Raw genomic sequence first — 22689 nt, forward strand, 5'->3', positions numbered from 1 at the left:
TCATTGAGCAGACGATCGCTAGGCACCTTTTAGAGGCCTTTTCTCGGGTGTGTGTTGGGGGCAGGTTCTAGGTGCCAGGCGGTTCCATCCACCCCCCTCCCGAGGTGGGCCCTGGGGGTCCTCACACAGCAGAACTGGAAGCAGTTCTCTACCCGAGAAGGGGGCGCACCAGTGTCTGCACAGGGTTGGTCTTGGGAAGTGAACTTGAGTTGAACAGTTAAAAACGCAATTTAAGTAAAAGTCCAAAATTGTGATATCTTAGCTGCTTAACCGAGTTATCCCACCCCCAAGACCTTCCCTTGAAGGCTGGGAGAATGGGCTTAAAAACAGTTGATTTTTCACCCTAGCTAGTTTGGCTCAGTGGATAGAGCGTCAGCCTGTGGACCAAAGGGTCCCGGGTTCAGTTTCGGTCAAGGGCAGGGCCTTGGTTGCAGGCTCCTCCCCAGCCCAGGCCCTGGTCAGGGCACAGGCAGGAGGCAACCAATTGATGTGTTTCTCTCATATCGATGTTTCTCTGTCTTTCCCTCTCTGTTTCCCTATCTCTAAAAATCAATGGGAAAATATCCTCGGGTGAGGATTTAAAAATAAAGTTGATTTTTCATCAGTTTTCACCACCTGAGAGCAGTAGAGAGCAGTTCCTCCTCACCTGCTGGCTGCCATGAGTGACCAGGCGGGTGGCTGAGCTAAGGGCGTGGTGCGCACGTTCCCACAGGCTGTCCTCCCTCCTGGATGCCCTCGCCTGCCTGCCGTCCTCAGCCCCAGCCCTCGTCCCCAGCAGATCCTTCCACACTCGGCAAGAAGTCCTTCTCTCCTGTGTGTGCAGGTGTGGTGCTGGGGACCATGTGCCCTCATACATGACAGCCAGAATGTCTTCTTTCTCACTCGCTTCTGGCTCGTATCTGTTGTTGGCGTTTTATTTTTAAAAAGCGAAGAAGTGCAGAAGTCCCCTCTCGTTCACAGGGTGCATGCTAAGGCCCCAGTGGTGAACCCTGCGTGTACTGGTTTCTCCACACACACCTGTGACAGGTAGGAGTCATGAACGGCCAGTGCGAGAGTGACACAGGGACGAGCAGTGAGCGATCATGGCAGTGTGCTGGAATAGGAGTCAGGAGGATGGGCCCTCTCCGTCACCGAGTCGGCTGCTGAGTGACCGACCGGCGTGAATTGCTGGACAGAGGAGGGATTCCCGTCCCAGGCAGGACAGAGCAGGGCGGCTGGAGAGGCCATTATGCTACTGAGAACAGCGTGCAATTACAAACATGAATTGTTTGTTTCTGGAATTTTCCATGTAATATTTTTGGGAGTGGTTGATCGCGGATGGCTAACCCACAGATAAGGGGGGGCTGCTGCACAGGAAGCACCACCTGCCCGCCCAGCGTGAGATGTGAGCACTTACCTTGGATGGTGCGTGTGCAGGTGGCCCGTGGCAGGTCCTGTGTCCTGAGGACGGAGGGAGAGAAGCGGGGCCTCGTTCTCGCCTCAGGTGGAGCGCCTGCCTCTGCAGAACCTGATGTTCTCTCAGAGCCGCTGGCTCCGAGCTCTGGTGGGTGCTGTGGTCCCACCCAGGGCGGAGTCTCTGCGTCCCCTCTGCGTTCTTGCCATCAGCTCCAAGGAAGTGTCTGGCTTTCCCATGCCCACCCTCCTAGGGCAGGGAGTGGCCGCAGGGGTGGTGGCCACACTCTGACCACTGAGCATCAGCCTTGTGAATCCTGTTAGCAGAGCTCCTGACCCCTCCCCAGGCCCACGCATCCGGGTGCTCAGTGATGTTCACGAGACCAGGAGAGCTGCCCCATGTGGACGGGCGCCGCCGAGCACGTGGCTGATTGCCGGGGGAAGGGGTGGCGCCTTCCACTCTGGAAGCTGCCTGAATCTTGAGGGCTCAGGTCTCGTCTCCTGCCTGAAGCTCCGGGTCTAAGGAGTGAGAATCTCATCTTTTCCTTCACTTCTCCCCAAGTGTCCAGGTCGGGTGGATTCCTCCCAGGAGCCACTGTGGGCCACTTCTGTGGGAGAGGGACAGGGCTCCGCCGCCCAGTGGCCTTCCCCTCACCTCAGGCCAGCTGCTGACCACAGTAGCCCCGACCTTGTCCCCACCCTGTCCTCCTCCGTGTCTGTGTCTGTGCCGTGTCTGTGCTTCCTGTACTGCCTGCGTGGGGCGTTCTGAACTAACTCACCTGTCTTTTTCCTCCGCGCTCCCCATGCCCCTGCCTCAGGCCTTGCTGGTTTCCAGGAGCGGCTGCGAGTGCTCACAGTGGGAGGTATGGAAACGCCTTCTTCCTGGAGCTGGCGCCTTGGCAGGACGGCTGCTCCCAGCATGCCCTTGGGGAAGCCCACACGCTGTCCTGTTCAGAGGTTGTCACTGGTTTGGAAATGTTTTCCCGTCACTCAGTTGTGACCCAGCAGGCAGAGCTGCTCTCCCGTCATCGTGTCCTGGGACATGCCCTCCCGTCTGTCCCCCTCCTGCGCTGCGCCCTCAGGCTCGGCTCGCTGGCCCCTGGGCCTAGGCCGCACTGCCTTCTGCATGTGCAACCCTCCCTCCCTTGGCTGGGCTCTGCAGTCTCTCAGACGCTGCCTCCTGGCACCTGTGGCAAGACGTCCCGTGGGTGCATGGACAACGCCATGGAGGGAGGAGCCCTGGCGACCCTGGGCTCTGGGCAGACCACCTGCGAGGACCCCAGAGAGGGTGTGAGGGCCCCTGCCTGTGGCCATTCTTTCTTCATACCAGGTGTCTCTAGTTCTTTTTCCTCCATTTGCTCGTTGTGTCTGTGAGACTCTAGTTGGGGTGAAAGGCACTGTTGTGAGATTCCTAGGCAATTGTTAGAACTAACAGCTGTGCCTCCCAGCCAGCTCCCCCGGTCACCCCTGACGGCCACAGGATGTCCCAGCCGTGTTGCCACTGCATCTGCCCCCACAGGTTCCTTGCTGCTGCCCACCCCTGTGTGTAACGTTGGCAACCGCTGTCTGTTCTGTTTCTGTAACTTTGTCATTTCCAGAGGTTCTGCTAATGGAATCGCCATCTGTGACATTTGGAATTGGCATTTTTCGGTCAGCCTGATAGAGTGTCACCTGGGCTGTCCTCTGACCCTCGGTTCCTCTGGTCTGACTGTCCCCTGGGCTGTTCTCTGACCCTCGGTTCCTCTGATTGCAGGGAGCATTCCTGCCATGAGGGCCCACAGTGCTTTCAACCACTCGTTGACAGACCTTGGGTTGTTTCCTTTGACTAACGGGGTTGTCTGCAGAGCAGAAGTTCACATTCTGAAGAGCCCAGTGTGTCAGGTTTCCCTTCGCTGGATGGTACCCTTGGTGTCACGTCTAAGCACACCTTCCTAGGGCTCGATCCCAAAGGTGTCCTCCTGTGTGTTTGTCCAAAGGTTTATAGTTTTGCATTTTACATTTTCATCTGTGGTCCGTGTTGTTAATTTCTGCAGGAGATGGAAGTTGGGGGAAGGGTTTGGTTTGTTTACTTGGCGGGAGGTTTCCTGTGAACGTCTGTCTCACGGCTCCAGCACCACTCGCAGGAGAACCTTCCCTTCATGGAGCTGCTTCTGCGCTTTTTCACACCTTAGCGGGGAGAGGGCGGAGGGGAGGGGGCTGCTCTGTTCTCTGCCTGTGTCCCCCCGCCCCCACCCCCCGTGAGGATTGTGTTGACTTTCTAGGGCCTTCGTCTTCGCAGATAAATTTTAGATCCAGCTTGCTTTTCTCAGAAAACTGCTGACAGTTTGGTCAGAAGCGTGTTCAACCCATGGGTCGGTTTAGGAAGAACGGACTCCTCACTGTGTTGATGGTGACGTGTTTGCTGTGGGTTCTCTGGGCTTATCCTGCGAGGTCACTCAGCTTCTTGAACCTGCGGTTTAAGATTTTGGCCGTGTTTGCCAAGCCGCCTCTTGCCCTCACTCTGGGAATCCCGCCGGAGCTTCCGTGGCGGCCACACGTCCAAGCTTCTCCATTCCCTCCCGGCAGTTTCTCTCCTCTTGGGATCCGTTCCTTTCTCTCCTTCTGTCTTCACATCACTGATCGTGTCCCTGGTTCTGCCACTGAGCTTTTTGTGTGTTTTTTAATCCTCACCTGAGGATATGTTTTGCTTTTTATTGCTTTTCTAGAGAGAGAGGGAAGGAGAGGGAGAGAGAGGAACATTGATCAGTTGCCTCCCGCATGCGCCCCGACCTGGGAAGAACTTGCAACCTAGGTGTGTGCCCTGACTAGGAATGGAACCCGAAACCTTTTGGTGACTGGACGATGCTCCAACCAACTGAGCCACCGGCCAGGGCCCATCCTCTGAGTTTTGAGTTATTGTATTTCGTCATTTCAGAATTTCCCGTTTGGTTCTTTGCACCTTTACTGAGTCCCAATCTCTTACCATTGCCTGTGTCCTGGCTGATGCCCACGAAAGCCCTGTGATGGTGGCTCCGTGAGAGTCCAGTGGGAAATCCCACCTCTGTGTCCCTTTGGTGTCTGTGGATGACCTTGTTCAGCCTGAGATGTTCCTGTTCTCATTTGAGTGACTTGTTACAACCAGAACCTTAGGGATCAGGAGACAGGACTCGCCCTTGATCTCTGTGACCGCCATCTCCTGGGCACCACACGGGGGCGTCCTGGGTGGGGATGTGGAGGCTCAGCGCCTCCCAGAGGGATGAGGACGGCTCTTCTCTGACACCTTGGACGTGCAGGTCGGAGTGCATTGCACGAGGCCCAGGAGGGAGGGCGGAGGGTGTCTCGTGTCTGGCGAGGCTGCCTTCCTGTCCCGCCAGCACAGCTTCTGTGGGCTGGTTTGCTGCACCCGAGGGAGCTCCAGGCTGCAGGTACTTGGCTGCACGTCAAGGACAGGAGCCCAGAGGAAGCCAGGACCCCGGCTGGTCAGCCATCTTCCCCCTTTCAGAGCTGCCTGCTGTCTGGGGTTTTGGTGGCCTCAGGGGCAGTAGGGAGGAGGGAGTGTTCTCCACCTTCCCGCAGGCAAGACCCAGAAATGCAGGAGCGGGGCCAGCGGTTTTGAGGTTCAGAGAACGACCAGTTCAGGGGATGGACATGCAGAGCCGCAGACATGGCGAGGCTGGGCTCGTGCTGAGAAGCCGCGAGCCAGCGCCCACGGCATGCACAGGCACGGAGGACGAGCCGGTTTCCTGCCAGCGCCACAAGCTGGGCTCTGCGGGTCAGGCCTGTGGTTGCTTCCTCGTCCCTGACGGAGCAGCGCTGGGAGCGGTGCCGAGCTTCCCCAGCCGCCTCCCCACAGCCCTGCAGGAGGGACCAGCAGTAGGTTTGAGAGACGTAGGCCTCGCATTTAAGCATTAGATCCACAGGCTGCAGCTTGAGGGGCACCGGAGAGTCCCAGCCACCGTGACCGGGGAGCCATGCCGGGGCTGGAGCCTGGGAATGCATGTTCCCGCCTCCTGGGGTCCAGATCCAGCTGCGGGTACAAGTGGCCGCTGCCACCCAGGCTGGGCACCGGCCTCTGCAGTGCCCCAGGCAGTTCTCCTCCCAGCCCCTGCCCCTGGGAGGCCCACACAGCGGAACCTGGGAAAGAGCCCTTCCTTGGGCCCTGCAGCCTGAGGGTCCGGCACGGAGCGCTGGGGCAGTGCAGTGCCGGTCGGAGCGAGCCAGTCAGACAGTGGCCGCTAGTGAGCAGCGTAGGTGAAGGTCAGTGCTGGCGGGAGCGGGTCCAGAGCGTGCAGGCTGGCCTCCAGGAGCAGGGACGGCTGTGAGGCCCTCGCTGTGCTGTCCGCTGCTCTCCACAGACCCCTCGCTTCTCGGTGACTGTCCCTCACTCCCAGTCTCCAGCTTCCTGTCACCCCCGCACACGAGTGTCCCATGTGCACACGTGGCCTCTTCACCAATTCCTTCCACTCCAAGTCCCTCTTCAGTCTCTTTATTTGCTCTCTGATAGACTCGCCCAGTGCCTTTTCAAACCAAAATTGTTGGTGTCTTTGGGACCTTGAAATACACTTTCTCTAAATTATGAATAATTGGTGCACCGGACTAATATGCATATATTAATTTTATTCTCACTTGCCTGTGACACCCAGTAATATTCTCAGCTTCTGTTTATTGCTAAATTTGTGTTTCTGGCTATAAAATGTTACTTATTTTACTAGGGTATCAGAGGTTTTCATGGTTTTTCTCTTCTCTTTTCTCCCCCTGGGGACTCCCTTCCCCTTCCCGTGAACTGCCCCGTGGGCCGTGCCGTCTCTCCTCACCCGCAGGGTTCTATGGCCTGGACGAGTCTGACCTGGACAAGGTCTTCCAGCTGCCGACCACCACCTTCATCGGGGGGCAGGAGTCGGCACTGCCCCTGCGGGAGATCATCCGACGGCTGGAGGTGAGGCGTGCTTTCCACAGAAGCCCAGGCTGGCCGGAGGCCTCCCCAATCGTTGGGTTTTTCTTAGTCTTGTTTTTTTAGACATATTTTTATTGATTTTAGAGAGAGGAAGGGAGAGAGAGAAACGACGATGATGAGAGAGAACCATCGATTGGCTGTCTCCTGCACACCCCACACTGGGGATCGAGCCCACAACCCGGGCATGTGCCCCGAACGGGAATTGAACCCTGACCTCCTGGTTCATGGGCGGATGCTCAACCACTGAGCCACACCAGCCGGGCCAGCATGTATTTCTTTAAATGTAAGGGAGAGAAAATTACTTTTGCTATTTTGTAGATAAAAGTCTGTGGTTTTTAATTTTATAATCAACCTAAGAAAGGAGAAATTTCTGTGGGTTCCAATCCAGGGGGAGACTATTTCAGATGTGAGAGGTCCGAGGCTGCCCGCAGTGCCCTGTCCAGACAGAGCTGTCTGCTCGCTTGTCCTCCCAGTTTCTTTCCTCCCTCCTCTGTGGAGCTGGTGGGCACTGACCTGCAGGGCACCTTCCGTGCGCACACGCACACACAGACACGCACATGCACAGCTCGGTGGGTCAGGGAGGGAGGTGTCTGGCTGAGCGGCGTTGACCCACTGTGCGCCTGGCTGTGTGGAACAGAACGCCTACTGCCAGCACATCGGGGTGGAGTTCATGTTCATCAACGACCTGGAGCAGTGCCAGTGGATCCGGCGGAAGTTCGAGACGCCGGGGGTCATGCAGTTCACCAATGAGGAGAAGCGTACTCTGCTGGCCAGGCTCGTGCGGTCCACCAGGTAGGGAGGCGCTTGGGCGGGGCTGAGCCGGGCGGGATGCCAGCCCTGGGGAGCGGTCAGCCCTGGGCTGCTCTCAGGCCGTGGCTCCGTCCAGGTTCGAGGAGTTCCTGCAGCGGAAGTGGTCGTCCGAGAAGCGCTTTGGCCTAGAAGGCTGCGAGGTGCTGATCCCGGCCCTCAAGACCATCATCGACAAGTCGAGTGAGAACGGTGTGGACCAAGTGATCATGGGGATGCCGCACAGGTACCGATACCGCCCAGGGGCGCCCCTCGCCCGCACCCCTTACCTGCCCGCACCCCTTACCCACCTCAGCACCCCTCGCCCTGCAGTTACCGTCCCGCCCGAGGCCACAGGTGGCTCAGGCAGGTGTGTTGGCCTGGTGCTGTGTCTTATAAAAGTGAAAGCCAGAGCCCTTGAGGGTCACAGCAGAGGCCGCTGACCTGAGGGCGGGCTGCGGGTGCCAGCAGCCACGACAGCCCCTTCGTCCCCTCGTCGGCCTCAGGCGGGCGAACGGAGACTGGCCTCCCCGCCAGCTCTGGCCTCAGCGCCTCTCGGGCAGCAAACCAAGGTGCTGCCTGTCCCTCGGAGGAGGAAGGGGCCTGCTGACCCCTGACCCCATGTGTCCCAGGGGGCGGCTGAACGTGTTGGCGAACGTCATCAGGAAGGAGCTGGAACAGATTTTCTGTCAATTTGACTCAAAGCTGGAGGCTGCCGACGAGGTGAGGCACTGGTTTCCCCAGGAACGCCAGTGTGGCACTGCCTCCGGGGGGAATTGCCAGGCCAGCTTCCGGGGGACGGAGGGTGGCATCCCCGTGCAGCGGCCCGGCAGACCCCACACTTGCAGCCCCCACCAGGCGCCGTCCTGAGCAGAGCCTGCCACACTTCTCAGAGGAGGTCTGGGGGTGGGGGGGACACGCAGGCTCCGTGTGCTGCCCGGACCCAGCCTCCCCGTTTGTCCTCAGGGCTCTGGGGACGTGAAGTACCACCTGGGCATGTACCACCGGCGGATCAACCGTGTGACCGACAGGAACATCACTCTGTCGCTGGTGGCGAACCCTTCCCACCTCGAGGCCGCCGACCCCGTGGTGATGGGCAAGACCAAAGCCGAACAGTTTTACTGTGGGGACACCGAGGGGAAGAAGGTACGGCCACAGGGCTGGTGGATCCGCAAAGCCCGGGAGTGGCTGGGGGGCAGGGCCAGTGGCGTCCTGCCTGCAGGCTGGTCTGCCCTCACGGTGCCCAGGTCTGGGCCAGAGCCCGTCTTGCAAATGTCCTGAGGGACAGGTGCTCTCACTGAGCGGGCGGGGAGCCTGTTGAGGTGCGAGTGGCCTGAGGGGGGAGGCGTGAACGGACAGGTGGGCACCGTGGGAAGCCAGGGTTCCTCGGCCTGTACACAGCCCTCCTTACACCTGCAGAACAGCAGGCGCTGGGAGGTGGGCGGAGGGAGGTCTCTGCAGGTGGAAGATGGGCCAGGACGGAGGGTCAGACCTAGAGGTGGGACCAGGCCAGGGCGCAGGGCTCTGCCTCGCAGACCGGAGTCTGTGCGGCCTGTGCCTGGGCATCAGAAGAGAAACTGCTGGCGGGCAACAGGATCGGTTCCTGCTCGGATGGACGCCTGCCACAGAGAGAGGGAGGCCCACAGGGAGGATGTCAAGTGGGCAGCTGCCTCCCGTGCAGCCTGGGAGGGGGGCTGAGGAACAAGATACAGGCTCCCCCACGGCTCTCCACTGTTCTTACCACGGGCGCTGGGGATCCAAGCTGACCACTGGTGTGGGGCGGTCAGCGCAGGCCTGTCCTGGTGTGGAGTGGGCCGTTGCCGAGTTGTCAGGAGGGACCCCCAGGACCCAGGACCCAGGACCCATGCAGGATGTGGGGCAGGCGAGATGTTGGAGGGGGGTCCTAACCCAGCCCCTGCACTTTCCTTCTCACTTTGGAGGGATCTCAGAACACATTGCTTGAAAAGCTGCTTGTGGCTTAACCTCCAGTGTGCCACACTGGGTCTGTGGTCTCCTTGCGGGTCTGCAGGTCATGGCCATCCTTCTACACGGGGATGCCGCGTTCGCTGGCCAGGGCATCGTGTACGAGACCTTCCACCTGAGCGACCTGCCCTCCTACACCACCCACGGCACTGTCCACGTGGTGGTCAACAACCAGGTAACCCCGAGAAGGCGGCCAAGGCCTCCGTTTCTAGCAGCGTCGCCACGCCCCTGTCCTTGGCCCCGCCCCCAGCGCCCACACCCCCCCCACCCCACACCCAGCCCAGCAGCCTGTGTCCCCTTGCAGATCGGCTTCACCACGGACCCCCGCATGGCCCGCTCCTCACCCTACCCCACCGACGTGGCCCGGGTGGTGAATGCCCCCATTTTCCACGTGAACTCTGACGACCCCGAGGCCGTGATGTACGTGTGCAAGGTGGCTGCCGAGTGGAGGAACACCTTCCACAAGGACGTGGTGGTGGACCTGGTGAGTGGTCACCTGCTGCCCTCAGTGTCCGCCCGCAGGATCAGCTGTGGGAGAAGGGGCTCGGGGTCCTGTCCCGCCCGGACGTTCTCAGGTCACCCGTCTTGTCCCCGAGGCAAAGCAGCCTGGTGTGCCAGGAAGCCGGGCCGGACCCTCCTCCTAGGAGGCGGGCTGAGGCGGCCCTCGCGGAGCCCGCCCTCCACCTGGCCCCTGACGCTTGGCGCCTGGTTATCCCCAGGTGTGTTACCGGCGCAACGGCCACAACGAGATGGACGAGCCCATGTTCACACAGCCGCTCATGTACAAGCAGATCCGCAAGCAGAAGCCGGTGCTGCAGAAGTACGCGGAGCTGCTGGTGGCACAGGGCGTGGTCAACCAGCCTGAGTACGAGGTGCGTCACTCCTCGCTGGCTGCCCTGAGGATGCGCAGTGCTTCGCCAGCAGTGTTTCTCTGCTGATGGGGGCAGGGGGCAGGGCGCCCGCCTGAGGACTCCGTGGGGGTGGGTGTTCCGCGTGGGCCATGTTCCCGCCCACTTTCTAGCGGGGTGAGAGGCGGGTGCAGGTCCAGCTGGGGGGGGTGGGGAGGGGCTGTGTGCCTGGTGGGTTAGGTGCTCAGCAGGAGGCTGACCCGGAGCAGTTCGTGGCAGATGTGGGAGTGGGGCTTCTGGGGAGGGCGCCCGGGCTCCGTCGGGGGTTGCGGGGGGGTGGGGAGTGACTGTGTCAGCATGAGAGCCAGACCTGGACCAGGATGGGAGAGTGGCAGGATCTGCCCACGTGGAGAAGGGACCATGGGCAACATGGATCTGAGAGGTGTGTGTGGGGAGCACCGAGGCCAGGCTCTGCCTGCCGCCCCCTGACACAGCGCCCACCCCTCCAGGAGGAGATCTCCAAGTACGACAAGATCTGCGAGGAGGCCTTCGCCCGCTCCAAGGACGAGAAGATCCTGCACATCAAGCACTGGCTGGACTCCCCCTGGCCTGGTGAGTGAGGCGTCGCCCACGGACCCAGCCCCGCGGGCTCTGGGTCAGGCCCCACCCTCTCCCGGGAGCGCCCAGGCCTCTCCATAGTCTCTCAGGAGCCAGCGTGCGGCGTCAGCGGGTGCCTCTGTCCTAGGCTTCTTCACACTGGATGGGCAGCCCCGGAGCATGACCTGCCCCTCCACGGGGCTGGAGGAGGAGGTCCTGACGCACATCGGGAGCGTGGCCAGCTCCGTGCCGGTGGAGAACTTCACCATCCACGGAGGTGAGGGCTGTGACCCGGGAGCCACGGGTCAGGCCCCGGGACCCGCTCTCCTGCCTGGGACCCGGCCTGTCCAAGGCGGTGGGTGGTGGACGGCAGGAAGCCCTTGGCTCCCCTCACCCCTGCCAGTTGGTCCTCGCTGGGAGCCGTGGAGGAAGCATGGGCTGTGATAGCCCCTCCCCGGCCTGGTCTCCACACGCCCCTTCCCCACTCCCGGCGCGGCTGCTCGTGTCGTGGGAGGCGGGCGGGTAGTGAGCGCCGTGTCTGCAGGGCTGAGCCGCATCCTGAAGACGCGCGGGGAGCTGGTGAAGAACAGGACTGTGGACTGGGCGCTGGCGGAGTACATGGCGTTCGGCTCGCTGCTGAAGGAAGGCATCCACATCCGGCTGAGCGGCCAGGACGTGGAGCGTGGCACCTTCAGGTGAGCGCCAGGCCCTCGAAGTGGGGGGCGTGGGGGGTGTCACTGCTTCTCTCCCAGGAAAACATGGCACGGCCTTCGAGCCTATCTCAGCCCAGGACACGCTCCCCCTGCCTGTGCTGCCCCCTTCCCGCCTCACCCCCTGCCTGTGCTGCCTGCCCCCTGCGCAGCCCTCCTGTTAGGACGGGGCATGGGGTCTGCTGTTGAGCCGAGGCAGCGGCCCTGCCCGCTCACCTGTGTTGTCTGACGCAGCCACCGCCACCACGTGCTGCACGACCAGAACGTGGACAAGAAGACCTGCATCCCCATGAACCACCTGTGGCCCAACCAGGCCCCCTACACTGTGTGCAACAGCTCGCTGTCTGAGTACGGGGTCCTGGGTGAGCGACGCCCCTGCCCCCCCTTCCTCCCCGCTCCCCGCCTGCCCCTTCCCTCCTGACGCCCTTCCTGTCTGCAGGCTTTGAGCTGGGCTTTGCCATGGCCAGCCCCAACGCCCTGGTGCTCTGGGAAGCCCAGTTTGGCGACTTCCACAACACGGCCCAGTGCATCATCGACCAGTTCATCTGCCCCGGGCAGGCCAAGTGGGTGCGACAGAACGGCATCGTGCTGCTGCTGCCCCATGGCATGGAGGGCATGGTGAGCTCAGCCCGCCCTGTGCCATGTAAAGTAGAGAAGCGCGCTGCCAGCAGGAGGGCATGGTGAGCTCAGCCCGCCCTGTGACATGGGGGAGGGAGGGGAGGGGGGGCGCTGCCAGCAGGAGGGCATGGTGAGCTCAGCCCGCCCTGTGCCATGGGGGAGGGAGGGGAGGGGGGCGCTGCCAGCAGGAGGGCAGCCCCGGGGGGTGTGGAGGCGGAAATGGGGCTGAACCGCATCTGCTTCCAGGGCCCAGAGCACTCCTCCGCCAGGCCCGAGCGGTTCCTGCAGATGTGCAATGACGACCCCGATGTCCTGCCGGTGAGGGGGGTGCCGTGGCCAAGGGAGGGTGCAGAGGGCCCCGATGCAGGTCTCCCCCAGTGAGGCTTCCTGAGGGCACGGAGCAGGTGTGGCCTGGAAGCCGTGGGAGTTGCTCTGTGTCCGATGCAGGCAGATGCCCTAAGGAACGAGCCGCTGATCGGACTTGAATGACCAGGAGTCGGTCTTGTCGGGAGGAGGGCGGGTGGAGGTGGGGCCTGGCTTCCTGGCCGGGCAGCCTTGTCAGCAGCCGGGGGCGGAGTGGGGACAGGCAGGAGCTCCCTCATGTCCCTGAGCTCCCGTCCTCCCCGCAGAACCTCCAGGAGGACAACTTCGACATAAGTCAGCTCTACGACTGCAACTGGGTGGTGGTCAACTGCTCCACGCCCGGCAACTTCTTCCACGTGCTGCGCCGCCAGATCCTCCTGCCCTTCCGGAAGCCGGTCAGTGGCTCTCCCTGTCAGAGAGGCCTGGCCAGGAGGAGACAGACGTGGGAATGGGTGGTGGTGGGTGGGGCACGGAGCTTGGAAGGACGGGGAGCCCAGAGGGAGAGCACCTCTGCTGCTGCAGATTGAACTGCAAGGCCACGCAGGCCCACAGCACGGACGCCGGCCACAGGCAGCACGCCAGACAGGAGGGCTTTTTCCTGGGGGAGGGGTGCGGGGGGACGGACTCGGGCAGACGCCTGGCTCAGCAGGGCCCAGCCCCTCAGCCGAGGAGAGGCGGGCAACGGAACGGCCTCATCCTTCCCCTTCTTCACGCTCCTGACCTGTGGCTGGTCCTGACCACAGAGCTGGGAGGGCAGCCCCTCTTGCTGACCCTCCTGGGACCCGAGGACCTGGTCCATCCTGAGCCTGTGGTCCTGTGTTTCAGTTGATCGTCTTCACCCCCAAGTCCCTGCTGCGGCACCCCGAGGCCAGGACCAGCTTCGACGAGATGCTCCCAGGTGGGTGCAGGCGGGCAGGGGGGTCCTGCCTGTGCTCTGGGGCTGGAGCTCCTGCTGCCTCCCCTGCAGCCAGCGCCACTTCTGCGTCGTTGGGTAAAGACCCCCGAACAGGACAGCCCAGACGTCTGAGCTTGTGAGCATGTTGGTCCACGGTGTGCCTCACGTCTGCCCAGGTCTGCGCTGTGGCCTGGAGCCTCCCAGCACCCTTAGGGGCAGGGAAGTGAGGCTGAGCTCAGAGCTCACCCCACCCTGGGTGCTGCTCCTGAGGCTGCACAGGTCACCCCCAGGGACTGGAAAGGCCCCTTAGGGGAGGGCCCACACCCCTGGCTCAGGGCCGGGGAGCTCACCCCCTCCCAGCCGTGGGGCCCCCTTTTGGCTCCAGTCAAGGTAAACCTCTTGTTTGGTGAACATTTTATCATGGTGGAATATACATAATGTTAACTTACCATCTTACCCAGTCAAGTGTACAGCCACCTCGGTCATCTCCAGAGCTCCCCGTCTTCCAAACTGACACTCGGTCCCCTCAGACACTGACCCCCTCCCTGCCCAGCCCTGCACCCCAGCTACTGTCTCTCAATCTGACTCTGGGGACCTCCCATGAGGGGTCATGAAGTATCTGGCTTAGTCCATCAGCATCGTGTCCTCGAGGTCCAGCCACTTTGTCCGATTTCCTTCCTTTTTAAGGCTGGCTGAGCAATAGTCCACGTGTGGGTGGACCACACTTGGTTTATCCTTTATCCTTTTTTTAAAAAAACAGAATATGATTTTATTTAATGCACAAGTTTGATACAACCAAAAAGTAAAACACTAGAGTAAAATAGTAACAAAAAACATGGTATTTCATTTGCAATGCATGAGAAATGTATCCTTTTTTTCATGCAACTTTATTGAAAAGTAAGTCAGTTGGTAGAGCTGTTCGGTGCTTGTTAAGCAGCGCTCACCCTCATCCTCGATGGGCTCAGCCATCTCCACCTCGGCTGCTGGGGGCGGTGCTGCTGGGAGCCTGGGGCACAGGTGCTTCGAGCCCCTGCTCAGGTCTATGGATCAGTGCCCAGAAGGGGGACTGCTGGGTGGTGGGTAGTTGTGGTTTTAATTTTCGGAGGCGTGCCAGGCTGTAGCAGGCGGTGGCGCACCGTTTCACGTGCACAGCGGTGCACAGTTCCGTCTCTGCATCCGGCCAGCGCGTGGGTTTTGGTTTTTGTGTCACGGCATCTGAGGGCTGAGGTGCCTCTCGAGGGGTTTGGGTCTGCATTTCCCTGATGATGAGGATGTTGAGCATCTTATTGCTGTTTGCGTACCTTCTTTGGAGAAGTGTGTTCAAGTCCTTCACCCAGTTTTTTAAAATATATTTCTACTGATTTCAGAGAGGGAGAGAGAAATAGAAACATCAATGATGGAAGAGAATCAGGAATCAGCTGCCTCCTGCACGCCCCCTACTGCTGGGGATCCAGCCAGCAGCCTGGGCCTGTCCCCTTGACTGGAATTGAACCCAGCACCCTTCAGTCTGCAGGGCGACACTCTATCCACTGAGCCACATCAGCTAGGGCTTCACCCATTATTTAATTGCGTATTGTTTTGTTGCTCAATTTAGTTCTCTCTGTATGCTGGATATATATTTTTAATACATTTTTATTGATTTCAGAGAGGAAGGGAGAGGGTGAGAGAGATAGAAACATCAATGATGAGAGAGAATCATTGATTGGCTGGCTCCTACTGGGCATCGAGCCCGCAACCCGGGCATGTGCCCTTGACCAGATTCAAACCTGGGACCCTGCTGGTATTAATACCTTGTCAGATACATGACTTGCGACTGTTCTCTCCCATTCTGTGTATTGTCTTTGGATGCATAAAATTTTTTAATTTGCATGAAGTTAAATGTGTCTGTTTTTGGTTGCTTTTACCTGTGCCTTTGATGTCACCTCCAGGAAATCACTGCCAAAGCCAGCGTTGTGGAGCTTTCACCCGTATTTTCTTCTGAGTGTGTGATTCTGGCTCTCTGTCAAGTCTGTAACCGTTGGAGTTGTTTTGGCGTATGCTGTAAGGGTCCAGTTTCGTTGCCTGTGGATATGCCGTTTTTCCAGCACTTTTGTTGAGACTGGCCTTTGCCCATGAGTGGTCTGGGCACCTTGTCAGAAGTCACTTGACCACAGATGTGAGGACTTAGGTCTGGGCTCTCTGTTCTGCCCCAGGGTCTGCAGGTCTGTCTTGATGCCAGGTTCACCCTGCGGTGTTTGCTTGTTTGTTTTGGATACAGAACATTTCCTTGTTATGACATCACATAAAACAGGAGCTGGGTGCCCTGGCCGGGAGTCCAGCGCCGCCTTTCAGTGCCTGGAACAAAGCCCAGCCCACCAGGCAGGACCACCTGCCAGGCAGGACACGCTGTGCGGACCACTGTGCTCACAGTGTGCTTTGTGTGGTGAAATCGGGAATTTGGATCCTTCGTTCTGTCCCAGGACAGTCGAGGCTGTTTGGGATCCTCCGAGATTCCATGAACGTTAGGATGGCTTGACATTTCCCGAGTTCTGGGACCACCCACCGGAAGTGGGTCTCTAGGAGATGGAGTTTTCTTTCTGCAAAAAGTTTTAAAAATGTGATTTTGATAGGGATTGCATTTGAATCTGTAGATCGCTTTGAGTATATGAACATCTTAACAATATTCAGTCTTCTAGTCCATGAACATAAGTGTCTTTCCACTTATTAGTGTCTTCTTTATTTCAGCATATTTGGGAGTTTCAAGAATAAGTCTTCCACCTTCCTGATTAAGTTTATTTCTGAGGGGTTATTCTTTTTTTGGGCTATTTCAACGCAGGTGTTTTTTTAGTTTCATGTTTGGGTTGTTTGTTGTTAGTATACAGAACTGCAGCTGAGTTCTGGTTGTTGAGTTTTCTATCCTGCAACTTTGTTGAGTGTGTTTCTTAGTTCTGATGTTTTTTGTGGAATATTTAGGATTTTCTACACATAATACATGTCATCTACACACAGTTTTACTTCTTTCTTTCCAGTTTGGGTGCCTTTTATTTCCTTTTCCTGCCCGATGCTCTGGCTGGACCCCCAGCACTGTGCTGAGTAGAGGTGGTGAGAGTGGACGCCCTCATTCCTGACCTTAGAGAAAAGCTTTCTGTCTTGAACCACTGAGCACTGTGTGCGCTGTGGGCTTTCTGATCTGGCCTCTATCCCCTGGAGGTGGTTTCCTTCTGGTCCTCGCTCCTCTCGCTAAGTGAGCGCCTCATTTTGGACGCAGCTTCCCAAGGTCAGCCTTGTCCCCTGGGCCTGGTCCCAGCCATGAGCTCCTGACTGCTGGCAGGTTGTGTGGGAAGGTCCAGTGTCTGAGCTCCTGAGGGGTCGGAGCAGGTGGCCACGGGGTGCTTTTCTAGACCCAGTGGCCCCTGAAGTCTGTTCTGCAGGGTGGACGGGGTTGTCCGCCATCCAAGGCTGACCGTGCCCACAGGCTGTTCCTTGCATGTGCTTCCCAAGGCCTCCTTGGGCTGGAAAACTCAAGGGCATCCAAGGCCGGGGGGCTCCTGGCGTCAGCCCTGCCGCCCTGCTGTGTGGTCCCTCACTCGCATGGGCAGCAGACACTGGGTGTCCTTAGCCGGGTCCGGGTTCTCTCCTAGGGACCCACTTCCAGCGGGTGATCCCAGAAGATGGCCCTGCAGCCCAGAACCCAGAGAACGTCAAGAGGCTCCTGTTCTGCACCGGCAAGGTGTACTACGACCTCACCCGCGAGCGCAAAGCGCGGGACATGGTGGAGCAGGTGGCCATCACGAGGATCGAGCAGGTGAGGGCAGGGGTGCGGCAGCTGGTGTGGGCACCTCCACACACACACACCGTCCCTCTGGTGCCAACCTCGCCGCTGCTCTGAACATCCTCCTGACAAGCCCCTCTCCCCCAGCTGTCGCCGTTCCCCTTCGACCTGCTGCTGCAGGAGGTGCAGAAGTACCCCAACGCCGATCTGGCCTGGTGCCAGGAGGAGCACAAGAACCAGGGCTACTACGACTACGTGAAGCCCCGGCTGCGCACCACCATCAACCGTGCCAAGCCCGTGTGGTAGGCGCCGCCCGCGTGGGGACCGGTGGCAGGGGATCCGGGCCCTCAGGTGCCTTACATCACTGCTCTGTCCCCCCAGGTACGCTGGCCGAGACCCCGCGGCAGCACCGGCCACCGGCAACAAGAAGACCCACCTTACGGAGCTGCAGCGCCTGCTAGACACGGCCTTCGACCTGGATGCCTTCAAGAACTTCTCGTAGATGCTGCCTGGCCGCTGGGCCACAGCCTCCGTCCACCACTGCCCTCGCTTCTCAATTAAAGAATACATAGTGCCTCCGCGTGCCCACACTCCTCGCCCCTTAGTAGCCTGCTGCTGTCCTCACAGGGCCGGCTCCCGGGCTCCAAGCTTCTCCACTGAGGAGCCTTCAGAGGCTGTGGGAGCTGGAAGAGAGGGCCCTGCAGGAGTCCTGGGAGGGTCGGCCAGCCCCACCCCCAGCTCCACCCAGGAACAGCCCCATGGGGCTGACCACCCAGCAGGGGGTCCTGCACTGGCACCAGGTGAGCGGCTTTTCCTGGGAGGAGCCCGACCCCTGGCAGAAACCATCGCCCTCAGAGGCCCTGTGGAGTGGGTGGGGCAGCTGACAGGGCCTGAACCTGACCTGACAGGGCAGCCCGCTCTCCAGTGTCCCTGCACTTCTCGGAGGGTCCCGGGTGCATGGCCAGAGGGAAGGCGGTCAGAGAGCTCCACCTGGCCCACAGCCAGGCGGCCACGGGTCTGACGGTCCTGCTCCCTGGCCACCTCCCCTCGGCCCCGCACAGCCCGGACTTCTCTCCTGGCCCCTTCCGCACCGTGGAGGCCCACCTGGGAGTTCTCTCTCTGCTGTGCCAAAGCTGTCGGGGGCGAGGCAGGGCCTCCCCTCACCTGTCACAGGGACAGATCTGATTTATTTATTTTGGTTTAAAAAAAAGGAAAACACTTTGCGTTGCATTTGGCTTGACTTGTAAACTAAGTTATCCGTGAACCTGTCTGCGAGTCATTCTTTCCGCCGCCTTCTCCTGAGGCCTCCACCTGCCCCTCACCCCCACGCCTGTGCTCATGTGCCCGCAGGCCAGCACCCCTCCTCCTGCCTGGCCTGCCCGCCATCCATGCACATCATGTCGGGTTCAATTTCAGAGCCTCCCCTGCTCCCGGTCCCTCTGCGTGGCCTGGTGGGTCCCCTGGGCACCTGTTGTTGGTCAGCATCCCCACCCAGAAGCCAGCCCAAGTGGCTCTCAGAGGAGCGGGCACACCAGCAGGGTCCCCATCCCCACAGGGCCAGGGTCCCCTCTTGACAAGAGTCCCAGTTTGAGCCCACACCTGGTCAGCCTTAGCCTCCGGGACCAGCCCTGAGGGAGAGCTCAGGGAAAGGCCTGGGTGTGGACATGGGGTCCCCCCCAGTAGCAGGAACTCCTGATGGTCACCCCATCCTCGAGGCCACACCTGAGTCCCTTGCCTTAGAAGCCTCTTCAGAATCTATTTTATCCTGCATGCTCCCTGCAGCTTGCCCGACAGCCCTCCAATGCTGCCTTGAGGCGGCCACATGCAGGCGGGTGTCCTGTGTGCCCAGGGCCTGCACTCGGCCCCAGTTAGGGATCCTGGAAGCCAGAGTCTCCCTCCTCAATATTTTAAAATATATTTTTATTGATTTCAGAGAGGAAAGGAGAGACGGGGAGAGAGAAAATCATTGATCGGCTGCCTCCTGCATGCCCCACACTGGGAATCAAACCCGCAACCTGGGCATGTGCTCTTACCGGGAATCAAACCATCATAGTGCCAGAACCGGCCCATCCTTGCTGCTTGACACAGTCGCTGCAGGAAAGAAACATCTGCACAGCATATGTTTCAAGGGACCTGGCATATATAGCATATTGTTCTTAATATGTTTGCTCCCTTTAGTGCCATGTGTTTTGACCAAGGTCACCTCTCCGAGAAAGGTGGTTTCCCCAGGTGGGGATCTTTCCCTGAGGTTAGGGAGGGGATACAACCCCTTAATTAAGTGCCAGGCGGGTAGTTAAGCTACATAATCTTTACTCCCTAGAATGGAGATAAGAAACGCCCTAACCTTTGTAATAGAAATTGACAGGATTAAAATCGGCTGGTATAAATACGGATGTAACAAGACAATAAACATCAGATCCTGATCAGTTCCTAACCAGAACTCCAACCAGAACTTTGGCTGGAGATCCTGGCTAGAGGTCCTGACTAGGCTGCTGATCAACTGAAGGCTGTCTTCGTGTCATTCCTTCTTCGCCGACTCCGTCCACACCTTTGGGGACCCCTGGACCCGCTGGGATTGGACCCCAGCATCATAGGTCAATGCTCAACCACTGAGCCATGTCAGCCAGGCATCCCCTCAATTTTTAAGAATACAAAGTTGGCCCTAGCTCGTTTTGCTCAGTGGACTGAAGGGTCCCGGGTTCAATTCCAGTCAAGGGCACATGCCTGGGTTGTGGGCTCGATCCCCAGTAGGGTTTGTGCAGGAGGCAGCCGGTCAATAATTCTAATTGATGTTCTGTCTCTCCCTCTCCCTTTCTGACATCATAAAAATTTATTTAAAATAATAAAAAAGATGTATTAAAATTTATTTTTTAAGAAAATACAAAGTCCTGAGCCCAAAAACTGACCCAAAGGAAATAGGGGAAAGGAGTAACAGGAAAAAGCACAGGAAGTGGAAATACCAGGAGTTGGAGAGGCTGGCGTTGGTCCTGGGGGCTGGAGCACAGTGAGTGAGGACGGGAACAGGAAGTGAAGAGGGTGGCCTGGGGAGGACTTGGGTTTCATCTTGCCCTGAGTGCTGTGAGAAATCACTACAGGGTTCTATTTATTTTTAAAAAACTTAATTGGTTTTAGAGAAAGAATCATTGATTTGTTGTTCCACTTATTTATGCACTCATTGGTTGGTTCTTTTTGTTGTTGTTAATCCTCACCCAAAAATATTTTTCCATTCATTTTTAGAGAGTATAAGGAAGGGAGAGAGACAGAGAGAGAAACATCGATGTGAGAGACACATCATGTGGGGAGCTGATACAGGGTTAAGCCTCAGACTGACCTGTGGGCAAAGTCACAAACAGTTCCCAGCTTAGAGGGCACAGTCCTCTTAGCATAATTAGGCTTGACCTTATAACGCTCCCTAGATCTTACCTGGGAAGCTAATGGGCTGAGGGAAGTGCAACAAGAACAAAAACAAGTGAAACTCACAAGAACAGTGTAACTTTGGTAACCACTACCTTGTTTATCTCTGACTATAAAAATAAAGGCTCAGCTTGCCTCAGGATCTCTCTCTGTGGCCTCAGCCAGGCACAGGGAAGATCCACGGAGACTAAGGAAAGCTAGAGAGTTCTGAACGCTGTCTCTGTGTAAAACATTCTTTGCCGACTTCGTCCACACCTTTGGGAACCCCCTGGACCCCATGGGGCTGGCCCCCAGCAACATCAATTGGTTGCCAGGGCCCAGACACCATCAAGAAAGTGAAAAGACAGCTCACAGAAAATATTTACAAATCATGTATCTGATAAGAGACATATCTAGAACAGTGGTTCTCAACCTTCCTAATGCCGCGACCCTTTAATACAGTTCCTCATGTTGTGGTGACCCCCAATTTCATTGTTACAAATTGAACATAAAGCATAGTGATTACTCACAAAAACAATATGTAATTCTATATGTTTTTTCTGATGGTCTTAGCGACCCCTGTGAAAGGGTCGTTCGACCCCCAAAGCAGTTGCGACCCACAGGTTGAGAACCGCTGATCTAGAATATACTAGTATAAAGAATTCCTGCAACTCAATAATAAAAACACAACTCAGTTAAAGCTTACATAGGGCCCTAGCCAGTTTGGCTCAGTGGATAGAGTGTGGGCCTGGGGACTAAAGGATCCCAGGTTCGATTCCGGCCAAGGGCACAGGCCCGGGTTGTGAACTTGGTTCCCAGTAGGGGCTGTGCAGGAGGCAGCCAATCGATTCTCATCATTGATTTTATATATATATATATATGTATATATATATATTTATATATATATATATATATATATATATATAGTTTTATTAACCAATGTCACTCCAGTACATTCGATTTAAAAAATTATGATGAAGAAAAATTATGTATGACTAGTAAGCACATGAAAAGGTGTTCAACATATCAACGAGGAAAATGCAAGTCAAAACCACAATGAGATACCACCTCACATTCACTGGCCCGACTAGAACAGAAAAGACAGGGTGTGGGAAAAGGGCACTGCTGGTGGGACAGCAACATGGTGCAGCTTCTGTGGACACAGGATGGAGGCCCCTCGGAGGTTTAATACAGAGTTGCCTGCGGCCCAGCTGTTCCACTGTTAGGGATATACCCAGAGGAATGAAAACGGATGTTCCCAGGAGCATTATTCGTAACAGCCAAAAAGCAGAGACAGCCCAAATGCCCATCAACTGATGGTCAAAACACGCGGCCTACCCCTGCCCAGTTAGAGCATCTTTGCAATACGCCAAGGTCGTGGGGTCAATCCTCAGGGCACACACAAGAATTAACCAACAAATGCATAAATAAGTGGAACAATAAATCTCTCTCTCCCTTTCTTCTCTCCTTCCTTTCTCGAAGATCAACCAATCAAAAAAGTTTTTAAGAGCTTTCCCATCCCTCCGATTTTAAAAAATGTGGTCTACCCATATAATGGAATATTACACAGCCATAGAAAGGAATGAAATACTGACACATGCTCAACATAGAGCTTTGCCTACAGACGGAAAGTTCCCAGGTTCGATTCCAGTCAAGGGCACATGCCTGGGTTACAGGCTCGATCCCCAGTAGAAGGTGTGCAGGAGGCAGCCAATCAACGATTCTCTCTCATCATTGATGTTTCTCTCTCTCTTTCCCTCTCCCTCTCTGAAATCAATAACATTTTTTTAAAAAGTTGAGGGTAATCACGGCAACGTGGTCTTCCTAAACGAGGGGAGGAAAAGTGGAGGAAAGTTTAAAGGGTGATAATGGCACGTGAAAGGTGCAAACTGATCAAATGCTTCTTCCGCGGGAACCCAAAGCCGGTCCAAGGGGGCAGCTCCGGGGGAGAGAAGAGCAAGGGGCACTGTGACGTGTCTGGTCGCGTGGTTTGCCTTAAGCCAGGAAACCGCCCACCTCCGCAGGGCAGGGCGCCTCCGCCCACCCCACCTCCTCCGCCCCACAGGCCCCGCCCCTCCCGTTGGCTGTGCAGGCCCCGCCCCTCCTATTTGCTGTGCAGGCCCCGCCCCTCCTGTGGCCGTGCAGGCCCCCGCCCCCTCCTCCTGGCGGCCGGGCACGCCCTGCTCCCTCTGTCCGGGCCCTGACGCCTGACCTCGCCTCCTCCGCCCGACAGGCCCCGCCCCTCCCACGGCCCTCGTCAGCCTGACAGACCCCGCCTCCCCGCGCTGGCCCCACCCACTCAACACTCCTCCCGCCCCCACGACCCGGAAGGCCCCGCCCCTTCCCCCTCCTCCGCCCTGTCCCACCCCCGCCCCCCGTCAACGGCCCCCCCCGCCCGCAGAGCGCTCAGGAAACGCGGT

At 57.9% G+C, this 22689-nt stretch overlaps 1 protein-coding gene across 5 annotated transcripts in view; it reads left to right on the forward strand.

The window, feature by feature from the left end:
- Window positions 1–18140, forward strand: part of OGDH (oxoglutarate dehydrogenase) — a 39252-nt gene extending 21112 nt beyond the window's left edge. For 4 of the 5 annotated variants that reach the window (XM_006106706.3, XM_006106705.3, XM_023747473.1 and 1 more), the window contains 19 exons: window positions 6192–6307; window positions 6963–7117; window positions 7212–7358; window positions 7744–7834; window positions 8078–8257; window positions 9141–9269; window positions 9399–9578; window positions 9814–9966; window positions 10452–10554; window positions 10688–10816; window positions 11084–11234; window positions 11484–11611; window positions 11689–11867; window positions 12114–12185; window positions 12497–12625; window positions 13056–13128; window positions 16746–16909; window positions 17024–17178; window positions 17258–18140. In XM_006106706.3, the coding sequence (XP_006106768.1) occupies window positions 6192–6307; window positions 6963–7117; window positions 7212–7358; window positions 7744–7834; window positions 8078–8257; window positions 9141–9269; window positions 9399–9578; window positions 9814–9966; window positions 10452–10554; window positions 10688–10816; window positions 11084–11234; window positions 11484–11611; window positions 11689–11867; window positions 12114–12185; window positions 12497–12625; window positions 13056–13128; window positions 16746–16909; window positions 17024–17178; window positions 17258–17378 (2555 nt within the window). In that variant the 3' untranslated portion in view covers window positions 17379–18140. Of the gene's footprint in view, window positions 1–6191; window positions 6308–6962; window positions 7118–7211; window positions 7359–7743; window positions 7835–8077; window positions 8258–9060; window positions 9109–9140; window positions 9270–9398; window positions 9579–9813; window positions 9967–10451; window positions 10555–10687; window positions 10817–11083; window positions 11235–11483; window positions 11612–11688; window positions 11868–12113; window positions 12186–12496; window positions 12626–13055; window positions 13129–16745; window positions 16910–17023; window positions 17179–17257 lie in introns of those variants that run through there. The other variant, XM_023747475.1, reaches the window with a different exon arrangement.
- The last annotated feature ends 4549 nt before the right edge of the window (window positions 18141–22689 follow it).

The sequence above is a fragment of the Myotis lucifugus genome, unplaced genomic scaffold (assembly GCF_000147115.1).
Source record: "Myotis lucifugus unplaced genomic scaffold, Myoluc2.0 scaffold_889, whole genome shotgun sequence".
Classification (NCBI taxonomy): domain Eukaryota; kingdom Metazoa; phylum Chordata; class Mammalia; order Chiroptera; family Vespertilionidae; genus Myotis; species Myotis lucifugus.